Source organism: Saccharomycodes ludwigii, chromosome III, assembly GCF_020623625.1.
Source record: "Saccharomycodes ludwigii strain NBRC 1722 chromosome III, whole genome shotgun sequence".
Lineage (NCBI taxonomy): Eukaryota > Fungi > Ascomycota > Saccharomycetes > Saccharomycodales > Saccharomycodaceae > Saccharomycodes > Saccharomycodes ludwigii.
The window spans coordinates 981,180-997,521 of NC_060202.1; the positions used below are offsets into that span (position 1 = coordinate 981,180).

The following is a 16,342-nucleotide window of genomic DNA, read 5'->3' on the forward strand; positions in this document are numbered from 1 at the left end:
TTTTTTTTTTTTTAGTTTTTATTAATATTATTTTTATATGAGGGGGGGATGTGTACACCTTTTGAAGTTTTGACTAGTTTTCTTTTCTTCCATCAAGAAGTTCCTAATTCAATTTGAAAAACAACTATTTGCTAGCCAAATGCTTATAAAAATACTGAAATTATTTTTATATTGATACTGGTGTAGTATTGAATGTATATTTGTGTAAAGTGTAATAATAAATAATGACAAGTAAAATTCTATAAAAAAAAAAAAAAAAAATCTTTTTCTGTTATAGTCAACGTCTTTATGTGAATAATGAAAGCACATGACAAATTGTTTAATCAATATTACATATGTTCTTAGAGATAAAATATACACATATAGATGTCAGAAGTAATAGAAATTTATAAATGAAAAATAATTACAGTTACAAATAAAATGAAGAACCAAATATATAGAACAACAGTGGGAAATAAAAATAAAATTGTATATGCGGATACACAATTTTTTGTCTAGTTAAATCGATTTCCCCTAAAAAAATAAATAATCAATCTAGTAATAAAAATAACGAAATAATAATAATAGAAAAAAAAAAAAAAAGAAGCAAAATATGAAAGAACAAATAAATAATAAAAAAAAAAGAAAAGAACAGTAAATCTAGTAAACAAAATGTGAAAAAAAAAAAAAAAAATAAAAAAACTTGTAAATATTAATAAAATGAAAATAAAAAGATGAGAACGATGAAAAAATATGTTACAAAAAAGATAGAGAAGGAAAAAAAAAAGAGATCAGTCACTTCCAACCTCCCATAATGAAATCTGCGCCAAATCCATTAATGTCAAATAATTCAGCCGAATTACTATTGTTCCTGTTAATATTATTATTATGGAAAGCTCCATCAGATTTAGTATCACTGTTATTAGTAACAGTAGCATTTAGTACACTCGATACGACGTCAACATCATCGGTACCATTGCTGTTGTTGTCAGCAATATTATTATGAATATTATAATTTAATAGATCATCAGGACCTGCAGCATTGTGGCCAGGTAAACTAGAAGTCACTGATACATTATTAGAACTGGCATTGCTGTCATTCTTAGATATTGTGTTGTCAATCATACCACTTGTTATACCTTTGTTGTTAAATTTCATATTATTATTATTATTATTATTTAAAGCTATTTTGAAGCCAGGTTTGTTAATTTTATTCTTGTTGTTAGCGCTACCATTGTGCTTATATTTATTGACTTTAGAATTCAAGCTATTCTTGTTATTAGAATTACTTTCTTCACCCTCAAAATCAAAATTTATCGCCATTGGACTATCACCGTTACTGGAATTATTAAGTTTCTTCACTTGCTGTATGTTCATTTGTGAACCAATAATATTTTTAGTGCCATCGTTCAGACCATACAGCATGGTGCTATGTGGAGAATGTTCCATTTGCTGCGGGGTAAAGTTATCCATCTGCTCCTGTTCCTGCTCCGGTTTAGAATGATATTGCAAATGTTTAGATTTTTCTTGCAATAAAAGTTGTTGATATTGTTGTTGCGCTCTTATTACTTTTTGTCTCCGGTCAAAAGTTGTCGTATTCCAATCCTTTGAACAAGCAGTATCAGTAACAGCCAATGGCGTGGAAGTGGAAGATGTGATGTTACTACCATTATAATGGTCATTATTATTATTGCTGTTATTTGTAGTAGTAGCAAATGTAGAGATGGCCGCATCAAAGTTACCCTTTGTGTTTATAATATCGCTTTCATTTAAATTAATTGAATGTCTCTTTTGATTACTCACATTTAAGGAGGTCCTCCTGGGATTTATATTGTTGATATTATTTGCAGGTGTGTTACCTGTACTATTATTTGCACTTGCACTGACTGAATTGGGAACAGTATCAGGAACATATGATAAACTTTGTTTTGAAACCATATGTGGTGTGTTATTGCTACTATTATTGCCACTATTATTGCCAGGGGATCTATTATCCATTATTAGCTCATTTTTAACCATAACTTCTGAAAAATTTATATTATTACTATTATTATTATTATTAGTAGTAGTAGTCGATTGGTGTACTACATAATCTTTTTTATTATTATTATTAAATGTGCCACTGGGGATGGAAGATGCAGCATTGTTTTTATTAAATTTTGCTGTTCTTTGTCGCGGAGTAAGTTGTGATTGCTGTATTTTTGGTGGTGCCATAACATTATTGTTGACGGTATAAGTCCCAGGGGTATGTCCCACACTAGGTGTATTATGAGTAGAAGGACCTGAAAAAGAATGCTGCTGAGATCCAGAATGTGTAGGAATCGTTGCTGTGTTGGATGGTTGTGTCATAATATTTGTATTAGAGGAGCTGGGTGTTAATGCTACAGATGGAGATGCAATATTCATACCGACAGAATTGGTAATGTTACTACCGGTGTTTGAATTAACATTTGCTGCAAATACGGAATTTACAGGCGGTGTATTGGAAACAGAATTGCTGGTGTTACTGATAATATTGGGCCCACGTACATTGGTTACGTTAGCATTACCTTGTTTTTGATATTGTTGCTGTAAGTGCTGCTGCTGTTGATTTTGTTGTTGTTGTTGTTGTTGTTGTTGTTGTTGTTGCTGTTGATTATGCATAGGCAATATAGGAGTAATGCGATCTGTAAATGGTCTCATATTATTAATCAATTCCAAAGGTTGCTCCTGCAAAAAATTATTTAAATTCCATAAAGATTCCCACCATTCATATAGAAAAGTTTCTGGCGAATTCATCAACATCTTAGCGTGCAATAATTCAGCTGGATTTAAATGAACATTAGGTGATTCTTTTGATATTGGAATTTCTGCTTCTCTTAAAAAAATCCTAGCAGTTTCAAAATATCCATTATGTATCAAGTAATTATATATGTGAGCATATAAAAGTTGCCTTGAGTTTTTAGCCATCGCATCTGATACAATAGCACCCGTATTAAATTTGACACCAACTATCTCTGCTGGCCTTGAGCCTATATTGTTACTATTTTCATTAGTGCTAAGAATTCCACCGTTGTTAAGGAAATTTTTATTATTATTAGGATTGTTATATATCGGTGTATTTTTCATTTGATTACCTGAATCATGAGTGGCGTTGTTACTATAAGGGCTCTCCTTTTCAGCAATGTCAGTATTATTTTCTACAAGGGGAGACTGTTGGTAACAGTTATTTGTATTTGTATTTGTATTTGTATTTGTGTTTGTATTTGTATTTGTATTTGTATTTGTGTTTGTATTTGTATTTGTGTTTGAAGCAGGAAATGTAGCAGAAGTCATATTGAGGTTGGTATTGTCGTTGGGAACACTATTAATACTGGTGTCTTTAGCCGTGAATCGTGTTGAAGTATTTTCTTGAATTTTATTGGATGCAAGATTAGAATGCAGTTGTGGATGTTGGTGATGCTGTAAGTTTTGTTGTTGTACATTAAAAGGTTGCTGTTGTAATGCCATTTGAGGTACAGAAGAAGTATTAGTAGAAGAATTAGAAGAAGAAACAAAAGCTGTATTAGTAGTTAAAGTATTATTATTAGTTAAAGAAGAAGAAGAAGAAGACTGCCGATAATGAAAATCAGCATTAGGTGATGTTTGTTGTGGGGGAGGAGGAGGAGGAGGAGGAGGAAGAGGTGGTGGTGGTGGTGGTATTTGATGATGATGATTAGTATAGTAAAAGTTAGTATTAGCATTGCTATGATTGCTATTATTAGGCGTTGGGTTACCAGAAATGTTTTGGTAATTTCCTAACGACTGTTGGGGTAATTGAGGCGGGGGCGGAGGATTCCCCGAATATGCTTGGGAAATGTTTTGTTGGTTATATATCCATTCTTGTTGCTGCTGCTGCTGCTGCTGCTGTGAGTTGGACGTGTTCATCATAGTCTATAATATGTGTATTTCGTTAGTCTCTAATTGAAATAACAAAGCCTGCTTTAATTTATCATAAAAAGGATTTTATTATCAGTTGTGATAAGAATTGAAATAATTTGTACTTAATGGCAATATATTATTTTATATACCGGTAATCAAAATAAAATGGACACACACACGCACACACAAAAATTAGTATATAAGGTTACGGATATATATATATATATTCTTTCTCACTGCTCTTTTATTATTTATCCCTTATTATTATTATTATTATTATTTTATTTTTGATTTCAATTATTATTTTATTTTATTTTATTTTTAAAGTTAAATTTAAAGCAGAATATAAAATTATTATTCTTCAGCTTAAAACGATATCTTTAAAAGACATACACACTCTTGGAAAGTGTTAAGAATATTAAAAATGTTGCTAAGGTAGTTTTATTGAGAACTCAACACTAAATTTTTTACATGTATAATGTAATATAATGTAATATAATATAATATAATATAATATAATATAATATAATATAAAAAGCGGTGGCCGAGAATATATAAAACAATAAACAATAATAATAAAAGAGAAAAAAAAACAACGAAAAAAAAAAAAAAGAAAGAAAGAAACAAAAATAAAAATAAAAAAAAAGAGATTAAAAAAGGTTAAAAAAGCTTTCAATGTCACAAAAAAAAAATAAAAATTAAAATGTTATAAAATAAAAGCAATCATATGAACATCCATACATCCATTAGTCTATTACCTTGCAGAAAGAAATGTGCGCTTCCTTTTTTTTTTTCCCTTTTTCTTTCAAACACCTCCGTAAAAGTTTTTCCTGCTATCGACAAAAAAAAAAAAAAAAAAGTCGTGACGAGACAATAAATATTACGACGAAATGTATTCACGTAATACAAAAAAAGAAATCGGTTTAATATTCTCATCTTCAATCCTCTGAAAAAAAAATTAGCATCAATAAATCAGAAATATCTACTAAAATATTTAAAGTATTATATACATTTACACAAACACCTACATACAGTCCAGCATTTATGTTTAAATATAATAAGAACAATAATAGTTATTATAAACAGAAGAAAAAAAAAAAAAAATATACTTTCATTGTCTAATCTTCAAATTCATCATCATCAAATTCATCATCATCTTCTGTATCACTTTTATTATTATTATTATTAGAATATAAAGCTTCTTCCATATAAGAATTTTCTCCACATCCATTATTAACATGATCTATCAAACCTTCATTTTTCCCATACCTATCTTTTCTCTTGTTATTAACAGTATTCACACTAATATTTGGCGTTTGTAGCAGGGTCGTAGACTTAAATGGTGTTGGATGTACTAATATATCTTGTGTGTTTACACATTCTGATTTATCATTTGGATTTCTATTGCCTGATGTATTATCAGTTTTGCTCTTATGAGTAATAGTCTTCATTGGTGTTGGTGTAGCAGGCAATTTATCATGAACAACAAGAGTCTTGTTCAAATCATCAAGATTTAGGATAGAGTCATAATTTATGTCTGTGCCATCAACTGTTTTCGGTCTTGGTGAAGATAATGGCGATCCTAAATCCAGATATATTTGCTGACCCAGTTTCTTATCACTGTTACATGACCCTGAGGATAAAGATCTTGTCTTAATATGTGGAGTGATTAAATTTTTATCATTATCATAAATATTTTTACTATTGTCAGTAATAATACCAGTTTTTTGATTATTAATACATGTATTATTGTTTAGCAACTGTGAATTACCTACAGATTCTGTGTTTATTTTGAATGTGTTATTTGAGCTCAAAGATACTTCATTTTTAGTAATTATATCCTTGTTGATTATATTATCTGCACTTGTACTTGTATGTTTAAGTAAATTCCTACGATTGCTACTACTATCGCTGCCACTACTGTTAATCTGAATAACGTCATCCTTGCCAGTACCCATATTTTCTTGTGTTTTACTATGTTCCTTTTGAGAGTTCGTATCTGCATCTGAAATATCACTTAAATCGTCCAGTTCAAAAATAGGGTCTCTCCAAAAATTAACGTCTGTAAATTTTTCTTCCTTATTTCGAAACAACGACATTCTAGATCGTTTCAAGTCAGATATATTGATATTATTATTGTTACTGTTGTAATTACTGTTTATACCAGTATTAAATGGATTACTGAGATTATTATTATTATTATTATTATTATTATTATTACCATTAACAAAACCACTTAATTCCTCGTCATTTAGTGTACCTCTTTTACCTTGGTATTCTGAAGTGTGAGTTCGGTTATTAGTATTGCTACCATTAGTTTTATTAGAGTCATCATCAAAGGAACTATTAAATACACCATGATCAAAAATACTATACCCGTCAATAAATTTTCCATTATTATCACGGGTTTCATCACCATGATCATTATTATAAAGGTTAGTACCATTGTCACTGGTAATACTTTTAATATAATGTGTATCGTATTCTTCATCTCTAGTATCAACTGGTGGGAAAAAATGATCAACTAATTCGTTGATATGTAAATATGAACTTTTATACCCTGCTAATTCTAATAATTCCATATGGACTTCACCATCTGGATTAATAGTAAAAATACGCGATCTTGGAATACCAACACTTCTATATGAAATTGCATCAGTTATCCTATTACCAAATCCAGCAATAAAAGGAGTAGGTATGTCATCACTCTTATTCTCACCTTCTCCAGAATATTCATCCATCTCTTCACCTTCAAATATTAAATCTTTCAAATATAATTTTCTAATATCGTTCAAACATGCCATTTTGAAAACTTCTGGTTTCTTCAATATAACTTCTCTTTTTAATGCAGTAAATGTTCTGTCTGGGGATAAAATAACTGGCCCTTCGGGTATTTTATATCCATTCTGATCGACACATCTCAAATAACTTCTGGTGCTATCTGCCTGGCCAGCACTTCTTGCAGTTAAATACATGATATTATAGCCATTACGATATATATCGTTAAATAAAGCTGCTACCCCAGGATGTGTCCAGTCTTTGCCAATCATGGTCATAACGTGACCCAATGCATCTGACTTTGTAATTGTACCATCGATATCGCTAATAACTATTGGTGTATACCATTTCCAAACAAATAATTTGGCATTCAATACTGATCTACCTTTATCTATAGAAAAAGCCAAGTCGTTAGAACCGAGTTTTAAATGCAAACACTTCAATTGGTCTGAGGTTAATCTAATGCTTTTAATATATGTTTTAGAGCTCATGCCGGTGTGTGGCTTCGAAGTGGGGGTGGCAGGCGTGAAATTTGACATCGATTCATTTGATGAAACAGTTCCAATACTTTCCATATCACTGGTAGAGGTATTGGCGTTGTTGTTAACGGTACCAGTGTTCCCAGATATATAAGCATTTTTAGGGGATGAAGCTGAAACATTAGCGTTATTAGAATTGTTACCCACATCACTATTGTGACTACTCTCACAGTTGAAGATCTGATTATTTATTCTGATGTTACCATTTTCATCCTCTTTAATCATTCGAGAAATTGTATCTTCATCGAACTCCCCTATTAAAATCTGCTTAACAATCTCATCAGAATCGTGTATTTTATTTTTGTTCGATTTGTACCCTTCTATATCTAACAATAAATCACCTGTATTGTTATCAATCTTGGTAGGTATTTTGATTTTGTCCAATTTTTCTTGCAACTTTATGTGAGGAGAACTCGGCGGCGAAATTAGATTTGTAGTATCACTATCACTATTTTTACCCCCTGGAGTGCCGTTGGCATAGGTATCTTGCGTTTCGTTTATATCTAAGAAATCAGGCTCCTCCAATTCTTTCGTTATATTGCTTTTGTTTTTATTAGAATCGATATCATCCATTGTAGTTTTATCTGCAGGAGTACTGGAAGCACCGGCAGAATATGTGGCTTTATTATCCAAAGCATCTTTGGGAGGTGTGTTTAGCCCAGTGATTTCGCTTGTATTACCTTCAAGGTTATGCTCTTGTCCTGACTTTGCTTCAACAACGGGGGAAGTAAAGGGCGAACTGGAAGCACTTACAACTGGAGAAGCTAATAAATCATCAGGTATATAAATACCACTTTCAGTTTCAAACACAAAATATGCTTCGCCATTATCATTCAATTTCATTGGAATAGCTGTTGGATTTCCATTTATAATAACTTCAACCTTCTTTTGCGAAGGCTTTAATATTTGAAATTTTCCAAATCTAACATGGAAGGGCGAACATGATAAATCACCATTTGAATGCTGTACTACTATAACATCAATTGCCCCAGATAAAGTGGCTGGATTAATAGATGACCACGTTTTAGATACAGAATCAATAGCTCTACCAACGTATTGCATCTTTTTAGAGATTCTTTTTTGTTGAGCGGTTAGATAAATATATGTGTATACCTTGTATATGTTAGTTATTTTTTGCTCACCTTTTTAGATATGTTATATATTATATATATATATATATATATATATATGGATTTAGTGTCTTAATAGTAAGAATAAGTCGTTTAATAGATAGTTTAAAAAAATAATATAATATAAAACAAAACTCCTTAAATATTTGTATGAATAAGCGCGTAAAGTAATAATGGTAATATGACCCAGACTTTTTTTTTTATTTTTAACATTTGTAGAAATTTGCGTAGTGGGCACGTTTTATTTCCCCCCGTGCAAAAATAAAATGAAATATTGCCTTTTCGGTTTGCTATACTCAAATCAAGCTTTGTTCGGGTAAGTCAATCAAAAATCATTTTACGATTATTAAAAGAGTAAATTAATATATATATTACAATTCTCATATTTAAACGACTTACTTTTTACTTTAATCATCAAGCACAGACAACTAATAGTATAAAAATAATACTAAATGTTCCATTTTCAACAATATATATATACTATATTTACACGACAACAACCCAATTGCCATTTTCTAATTACACATAAATATTGACAACGAATATAAACCATTAACAAATTATATATATATATATATATATATATTTTTCTTTCTTTCTTTCTTTCTTTCTTTCTATTTCTTATTTTCAACAAAAAAGATACAACATCTAAAATAAGCATTAACATAAAAGCTTTTTATCCCGTGCGGTTACTCTATTTAACTCTTTCAAACAAACTTGGTACAATAATAACATTACACTACTTTGAATACTAGTCCATACAAACCTAGGACCTACACCACTGAAAAACCCATTGATCCCCTCAGATTGGTACACATTCAGTAGACCGCGTAACATACTAGAGGTGGATTTCAAACTTGTGCTATTATCAATATTAGTATTGCTTAGTGTGGTTATGCTTTTCTTTCTCAAGTTCAAATTATCAATGTTATTACACCTAGCAACTTTATTATCTTTATTTACAGGTTCATTGCTTGTTTGGATTCTTGTTTTTATCACATCCATCGGTGTTGTCAAAATCCCAGCTAAGCCACCAGCAGCCGCTCCTGTTGCTAATTCAGAGATTAAACTCAGTTCTTTACTATGATCTTCCACATTATAATCATTTTCACTGATTTTTTCAAGCTCTGTAGCGTACTGTCTAAATTTTTCATAAAAAGCAAATTGTAGAGCACTAAATGGTAAATCTCTCCACAAAGTAGCTTTATAACCAAAAAAAAAGGCACTCAGACCTTCGTTTTTATAAATTTTGTATATTGCATCTCGTAAGCCGTTATAACCAAATAATTTCCTATTAAATCTTCCCTGTAGTTGTAATCTCGTTTTCAACACTTCACTAGGAACATAAATAAAACTACTGACTAAGTCACCCATAAACCCGGCTGTTAAATGTGAAAATGTTTCATTGTAACCATTCTTATCAATCATTGCTCTTTTCAATGATTCATACGTACCAAAAAATATAGCTGCATTTGGGAAAGAACCTAACATTGCAGCTGTATATCCACTATAAAGCCCCCTCGTTATCCCTTCTGTACGCAAAATACTCATAAAAGTAATATGTTCGCCGTTTTTTATAGCAGCCAAAGTCTTAATAGTCTTGGTACTTGTTGTTGTAGCTTGCTGTCTTGTTTTAAGGGTATCTAAGGAATGCATAAGCGTATCGCCTATGGCACCGCCAAAACCTCCTGCTACTACACAATGCCATATGGGTGAATAATTAGCATCATCATATAATGTTGGGGAGGGCTCTTTAGAACCTTTATCTTTGCCATTATTGCTATTACCATTATTTTCAAATGTTATATTCTGTGTTTGTTGATAAGAATCTAAGTTGTGGTTGTGATGCTCTGGAAAATCTCTCGGTATTAACGAAGTTGAAGAAAGCATCTATGCATGATATATATATGGTTATATATGTTTTTTTTTTGTGTGTAGGAGTTGACGATGGATGAATACAGAAAAAAGTAAAACAAAGATAAAATGTTGTTTAAATTGGATAGTAATTAACTAGTATTTTTAGATATAATGTTGGTAATTTTGATGAATATTATTTTAATTTTTTTCTCTTTCTTAAACGCGCTTTTTAGAAAAGTTTTTTTTTTTTTTTTTTCTTTTTTTTTTCTATTTTATTTGGACTTATTTTTTTTAAAAGTATATTATTGGGTAAATTAAATTAGACGAGGGTTTAACATTTAAGCTATATAAATTACAGGAGTGTTTTTTGATGAAATGATTATTATATATATATTTACTTATTTATTTATTTATTTATTTTTAACAAGAACGAATAGAAGTGGAAGGTAAGAAGAACGAAAAGAATATCTAATACAATAATCTAACAATGTATCTGTTTCAACAGTTTCTTAAGATAAGTACTTTGATAACCCACAGATGTCTAATTGTTACACCGATATAACATTTTCATACCTAATGCTTTGTAATACATTTGTGTTATTATCTTTGTTATTTTTTTTTTATTTCACATTTAAATAAACTTGATAGAAAAAGTGGCAAATTCGTTGATAATATAAAAAATGAACTGCGAGAAAATAAGAAAAAAAAAAAAACACTGTTGGTTTAAGACAGCAGATATAAAAAAAAAAAAAAAAAAAAAATACAAGTTACATTCAACGCGGTCATTTTTGGAAAGTTTTAAATTTGAAAAAAAGAGAAAAAAAAAAAAAATTACATGTTCTAAGAAATCGTTAAAAAATATCTAACAATATACCATTTTTAAGATCCCTTTTATTTGTTTATAGTTACAAGTCTGATTCTTTGCAAATTGTATCCCATATATAATACATCACTAGATGCTCACTAGGAACTCACTACTGCGCTTTACACCACAATCGGGTCCTCCTTTTATTAAAAAAAGAAGAACAAACATATTTCAAAAATCAATAAAAACATTAGCAGTTGAAACATCTTGCGATGACACATGTGTGGCTATTTTAGAAGATAATCGCATACTGTGCAATTTAAAAAAAACTTTGAGTACCGTAGTCCAAGATGGCGGTATTATACCAACCAAAGCTCATGTACACCATCAGCAAAGTTTGGCTCCACTTGTACGCGAAGCTTTAACTAAAGCCAATATCAATAATGTTTCGCAGGATATCGATTTAATATGTGTTACTAGAGGCCCAGGTATGCCAGGCTCCCTATCTGTTGGTTTGGATTTTTGTAAAGGACTCAGCATTGGTGCCAATAATAACAATAAAAGCGCTCCTAAACTCATTGGTGTTCACCATATGTTAGGTCATTTATTAATACCTCTAATGTTTGATCCTCACATTAAATTTCCATTATGTTCATTACTATGTAGCGGCGGCCATACCGTATTCGTATACTCTCACAATTATTACACGCACGAAATAATATGCGACACAGTCGACATCGCCATCGGTGACTCTTTGGATAAATGTGGTAGAGAATTGGGCATAAGGGGAAATATGATTGCTAAAGAAATGGAAAAATATATCACTTCAAATAGGAATATAATAAATACAAACGCACAAAACATATATCAATTGCCCAAACCTCTGAGCAATAAGGCTGGTAGAAAAAATGTCTTGGCATTTAGTTTTGCAGGCTATATTAGTGCAGTTCGTAAAATGTTGTCTAATGTGCCAGTGGTAAAATACCCTGAATTTGCCTATCATATCCAGGAAACAGCTTTTCAACATTTAATCGATAAAATAAAATTATCCATTGAACTAGGCAAAATTAAAACTAACAATACCAAAAATTTACAATTTGTCTGTTCAGGCGGTGTTGGTTCCAACATGAGACTAAGAAAAAAATTAGAGGACCAATTACCATTTAAATCATTCCATTATCCTCCTCTAGATATGTGCACAGATAATGCTGTTATGATTGGATGGGCTGGTATGAAATTATATGAATCTTTAAATGGGGTAACAACTGACTTGGGTGCTACTCCTTTGAAAAAATGGAGTCTGCCTGATCTTTTAAAAGTAGATGGGTGGTGTCATACAAATAAATAGATGTCAAATAATAAAATATAAAGATACAAATCTTGTCGGATAACAAAAAAAAATAAGAAAAAAAAAAAAAAAAAATAATAATAATAATACTGCTATAAAAATTATAATATTCCAATGCCTACGAGTATTACCTTCTAATGAATGCTGTTTTGATATCAAAATACTTAATTAATTTTTCCCATGTCGGTATATCCAATTGGAAAATAATATGATTCAATGGCATCTCTATTCTCCTTTGTATTTCAGTTTCCCTAGCATGTGAATCTTTTGGTAATCGGTCAATTAGTCTAATTGTTGGAAAACCATCATCAGGATCCGTTTCCATAACTAGTCGACCGTCTTTTATGAGAAAGCTAATGTAAAACATGTTTTCCACACTATTACTAAATGATTCCGGATCAATGATAAATTTGAATAGATTAATTGATTTATAACCCATTTTCTGTTTTAATATCTTAAAACAAAGCTTAACTTGTTCTGGGGTCGTGGTAGAAACCGAGTCGTTTAACGTTTCATTAGTAATTTTTTCAGCAGTGGTTGATTTACTATTGGAAACATCGCTTTTAGTCTTGGCGGTGTAAACTCTCTTCTTTCTTTCCACATCTAATGGACCTAACATGTGTTCTACCAAGTTTGGTTTCAAACTAACTTGTTTATATAAACAACCCAATTTGTACCAATTAAAGTGAAAGAAATCTGTAAAAGATTCATACTTGGCTAAAGCGGTTCTTTTTTTTTCTCTTTGGGTAATTTTTTTAGTATCGTTATTGCCACCAGATGCTTCATCAAATTGATCTTGGGTGTAATCTTCCTCATGGTTTTGCTCGTGATCAGATAAATCCTCACTGTCATCATCCTCAACCTCAATATTATTGTCTTTTAAATATTCTTCCAACATCCACTTTTTCATACTGTTAACCACGTCATCACAATTAAGCAATTTTTTACTTTCATTTAATTTTAAGCTACGAATACTAATTTGAGCTAATTCCGAAACATTTAACATAGCTCTTGAATCATATGCTAATAATGAATTTCTGTTAGCTTGAATACCAACTGTTTTATTGAACAAAGAGTCAATATCATTCAATTTAGTAACTGCAATATTGATATCTGCATTTCGAGTTGAATCAACTTTCTGCTTATCAACATCATTATCAATTGTACGATAGCCTTGTAAAATATTGAATTCGTTATTATCAGGATTGTTAGATAAATCGGGAAAAGAATTTATACGTTTTTTTTTATGAGATTTTGACAAAGAGGAATGTTCTGGTCCTTCATGATGTCTTTTTGTCATGATATGTGTGTTGTTTTATAAAGTTCTTTGTTTTTCTTTTTTTCTTTTTCTTTTCTTAATACAGAGAAATACAACGCCAAATATTAAACAAGTATATGGTGTTAGATATATCATTTGTATATAATTTTTTTCGTTTTTTCAGACAAAAAAAAAAAAAAAACATTTTTTAAAAAGCGTGTTTAAGAAAGAGAAAAAAAAAATAAAATAAAAAAAAAACTTCAGGTTAATCATTTAAATTAAATGATTAAATAAAAAGTTCAATTTACAAAGTTTTATTTTCATTTGTAATTCTTTGAGTTTAGCTATACATATATACCAAGAAAAAAAAAAAAAAGCCCAAAATGTCGATAAAAAAACTTGACCCTGATGTCATTAATAAAATTGCTGCCGGAGAAATTATCATTTCACCAACAAACGCCTTAAAAGAGTTAATTGAAAATTCAATAGATGCATCATCAAAATCTATTGATATTTCAATACAAAATAATGGCTTTAAAATATTACAAATTTCAGATGACGGATCGGGAATTAAAAAAGAGGATTATCCTATATTATGTCATCGTTTTACCACTTCCAAAATTACCAAGTTTGAAGATCTAAGTGAAATTGATACTTTTGGTTTTAGAGGTGAAGCTCTATCTAGTATCTCACATATAGCACATTTGTCAGTTACTTCAAAACGTAGAAATGAAGATCTAGCATGGAAATGTCAATTTGAAAGAGGTCAAATGATTGATGAAACATTAAAACCAAGCGCCGGTAACCAGGGGACAACTATCACCGTATCGGATTTATTTTATAATGTTCCCAGTAGATTGAGAAGCTTAAGACAGAAGGATGAATTTAATAAAATTTTTGATGTTATTGGTAAATATGCAATCAATAATCCAGGTATTGCATTTTCCTTGAGAAAAATTGGCGATTCTAGAATTGCTTTGGTCATTAAAAAGGATCTAAACATTAAAGACAGGATTAGAACTATATATACTAGTATTGTTTCAAACGATTTAATAGATTTTAATATAAATGTATCAGCTGAGGATACTGATGATTATGGAAAGATTGGATTTATTAGTTGTTCAGGGATGGTTGCTAACTTGAATTATTCAAACCAAGTCAAAAGGAATATTCAGCCAATTTTTTTCATTAATAATAGACTAGTTACGTGTGATCCTTTGAAAAGATCAATTGATCAAACATATTCCTCATATCTTCCTAGAGGGGCATCCAGACCCTTTGTGTATTTAAATATTAAACTAAATCCCCGTATTTTAGATGTAAATGTTCATCCTACTAAAAGCGAAGTTAGATTTTTACATGAAGAGGAAATAATAAATATTATTACTTTGAGATTACATGAATTTTTATCCAAATTAGACTCCTCGAGAACATTTAAAGCCAACACATTCAGTGCTAGTCAGATGAATTCAGCTTCTACCCCTTCATCAAACAAGCATAAAAATATATTGAACAGTAGCCTAAAGCGCCAAGAAAGCAAATTGGTGCGTATTGATTCAGAACAAGCTAGAATCACCAGTTTTATGAGCCAGAAAAATGTTTCTTTAGATACTGATAAATTACCAACTGATGCCGATGGCAATCCAAATTCTAGTTTCATTGAGGGTAAAGATGATGTATATATTAATAACGAAAGAGAAGTTACTAAAGTTGAATTAACGAGTATTCAGACATTAAAACAATTAGTCGACGAAAATTCACACTACGATCTAACAAATATTTTTGCAAATTTAACTTATATTGGTGTTATTGATTACACAAAACGATTGGCAGCTATCCAATATGATCTAAAATTATTTATGGTGGATTATGGTGCTGTTTGTTATGAACTTTTTTATCAAATAGGCTTGTCGGATTTTGCCAACTATGGTAAAATATATTTGAACAAAAGCGGAAACGGATTAAATATCAAAGAAATTTTATCCCCTATCAAATCGGCCAATGATGCACAAATTAAAAGTATATGCGAAAAACTGTTAGATATGAAAGATATGTTATATGAATATTTCTCGATTGAAATCGAAAAAATTGATGATGAGTGTATCCATATCAAAACACTACCTATGCTTCTATTAAAATACAAGCCGCCCATAAATAAGTTACCATTATTCATTTATAGATTAGGGACAAGAGTTGATTGGAATGAAGAACAAGCTTGCTTAGACGGAATTTTAAAACAGATTGCCTTATTATACATTCCAGAAATAATAGAAGAAAACGGAGAACACACTGATTTAAATAACACTTTAGAAAAAGTTATTTTCCCCTGCATTAAAAAAAGGTTACTAGCTCCTAAAAGTTTGTTACGGGATATAGTTGAAATAGCAAATCTTCCTGGGTTATATAAAATCTTTGAAAGGTGTTAGTAATTCCAGTATATAATTCTCTTCATTAATTAAAAGTATTTCATTAATACTGAGTTCCTCATCTTCTCTTTCCTGTTCTTTTCTGCTCAACAATATATTTTTTCGAGGTATAATTGATCCAACAGTGGATAAAATATTGGGGATTTTATTTTCCTCTGCATGTTTTATAATATCAACATCTTGCTTTAAAATTTTTATTGCGGGGCTAGAAAGGATATTTTTAGCATCTACTAGCCCTTTTAATTTGACAAACCTTTCCATCAATTTAATACTGATATTGGTTTTTTCATAATTCCATACCCTAGTCATATTCGTTGTCAAC

General features: G+C 30.4%; 6 protein-coding genes across 6 annotated transcripts; 2 read left to right on the top strand and 4 right to left on the bottom strand.

Annotated features, from left to right (window-relative positions):
• Positions 1-774: 774 nt before the first annotated feature.
• Positions 775-3,888, bottom strand: MSS11 (Mss11p; the record flags this gene model as incomplete). Its single annotated transcript, XM_046077378.1, has 1 exon — positions 775-3,888. The coding sequence occupies one exon, from the start codon at positions 3,886-3,888 to the stop codon at positions 775-777; it is 3,114 nt and encodes a 1,037-aa protein (XP_045935134.1).
• A 1,109-nt stretch (positions 3,889-4,997) lies between these two features.
• Positions 4,998-8,258, bottom strand: PAH1 (phosphatidate phosphatase PAH1; the record flags this gene model as incomplete). Its single annotated transcript, XM_046077379.1, has 1 exon — positions 4,998-8,258. One exon carries the CDS (start codon positions 8,256-8,258, stop codon positions 4,998-5,000), a length of 3,261 nt encoding a protein of 1,086 aa, XP_045935135.1.
• Positions 8,259-8,986: 728 nt separating this feature from the next.
• On the bottom strand, positions 8,987-10,216 carry MME1 (Mme1p; the record flags this gene model as incomplete). The annotated part of the gene is made up of 1 exon (XM_046077380.1): positions 8,987-10,216. The coding sequence occupies one exon, from the start codon at positions 10,214-10,216 to the stop codon at positions 8,987-8,989; it is 1,230 nt and encodes a 409-aa protein (XP_045935136.1).
• Positions 10,217-11,139: 923 nt separating this feature from the next.
• Positions 11,140-12,336, top strand: QRI7 (putative N(6)-L-threonylcarbamoyladenine synthase; the record flags this gene model as incomplete). The annotated part of the gene is made up of 1 exon (XM_046077381.1): positions 11,140-12,336. The coding sequence occupies one exon, from the start codon at positions 11,140-11,142 to the stop codon at positions 12,334-12,336; it is 1,197 nt and encodes a 398-aa protein (XP_045935137.1).
• Positions 12,337-12,463: 127 nt separating this feature from the next.
• On the bottom strand, positions 12,464-13,636 carry NSE4 (Smc5-Smc6 complex subunit NSE4; the record flags this gene model as incomplete). Its single annotated transcript, XM_046077382.1, has 1 exon — positions 12,464-13,636. One exon carries the CDS (start codon positions 13,634-13,636, stop codon positions 12,464-12,466), a length of 1,173 nt encoding a protein of 390 aa, XP_045935138.1.
• Positions 13,637-13,977: 341 nt separating this feature from the next.
• Positions 13,978-16,020, top strand: MLH1 (mismatch repair ATPase MLH1; the record flags this gene model as incomplete). Its single annotated transcript, XM_046077383.1, has 1 exon — positions 13,978-16,020. One exon carries the CDS (start codon positions 13,978-13,980, stop codon positions 16,018-16,020), a length of 2,043 nt encoding a protein of 680 aa, XP_045935139.1.
• Positions 16,021-16,342: the final 322 nt, after the last annotated feature.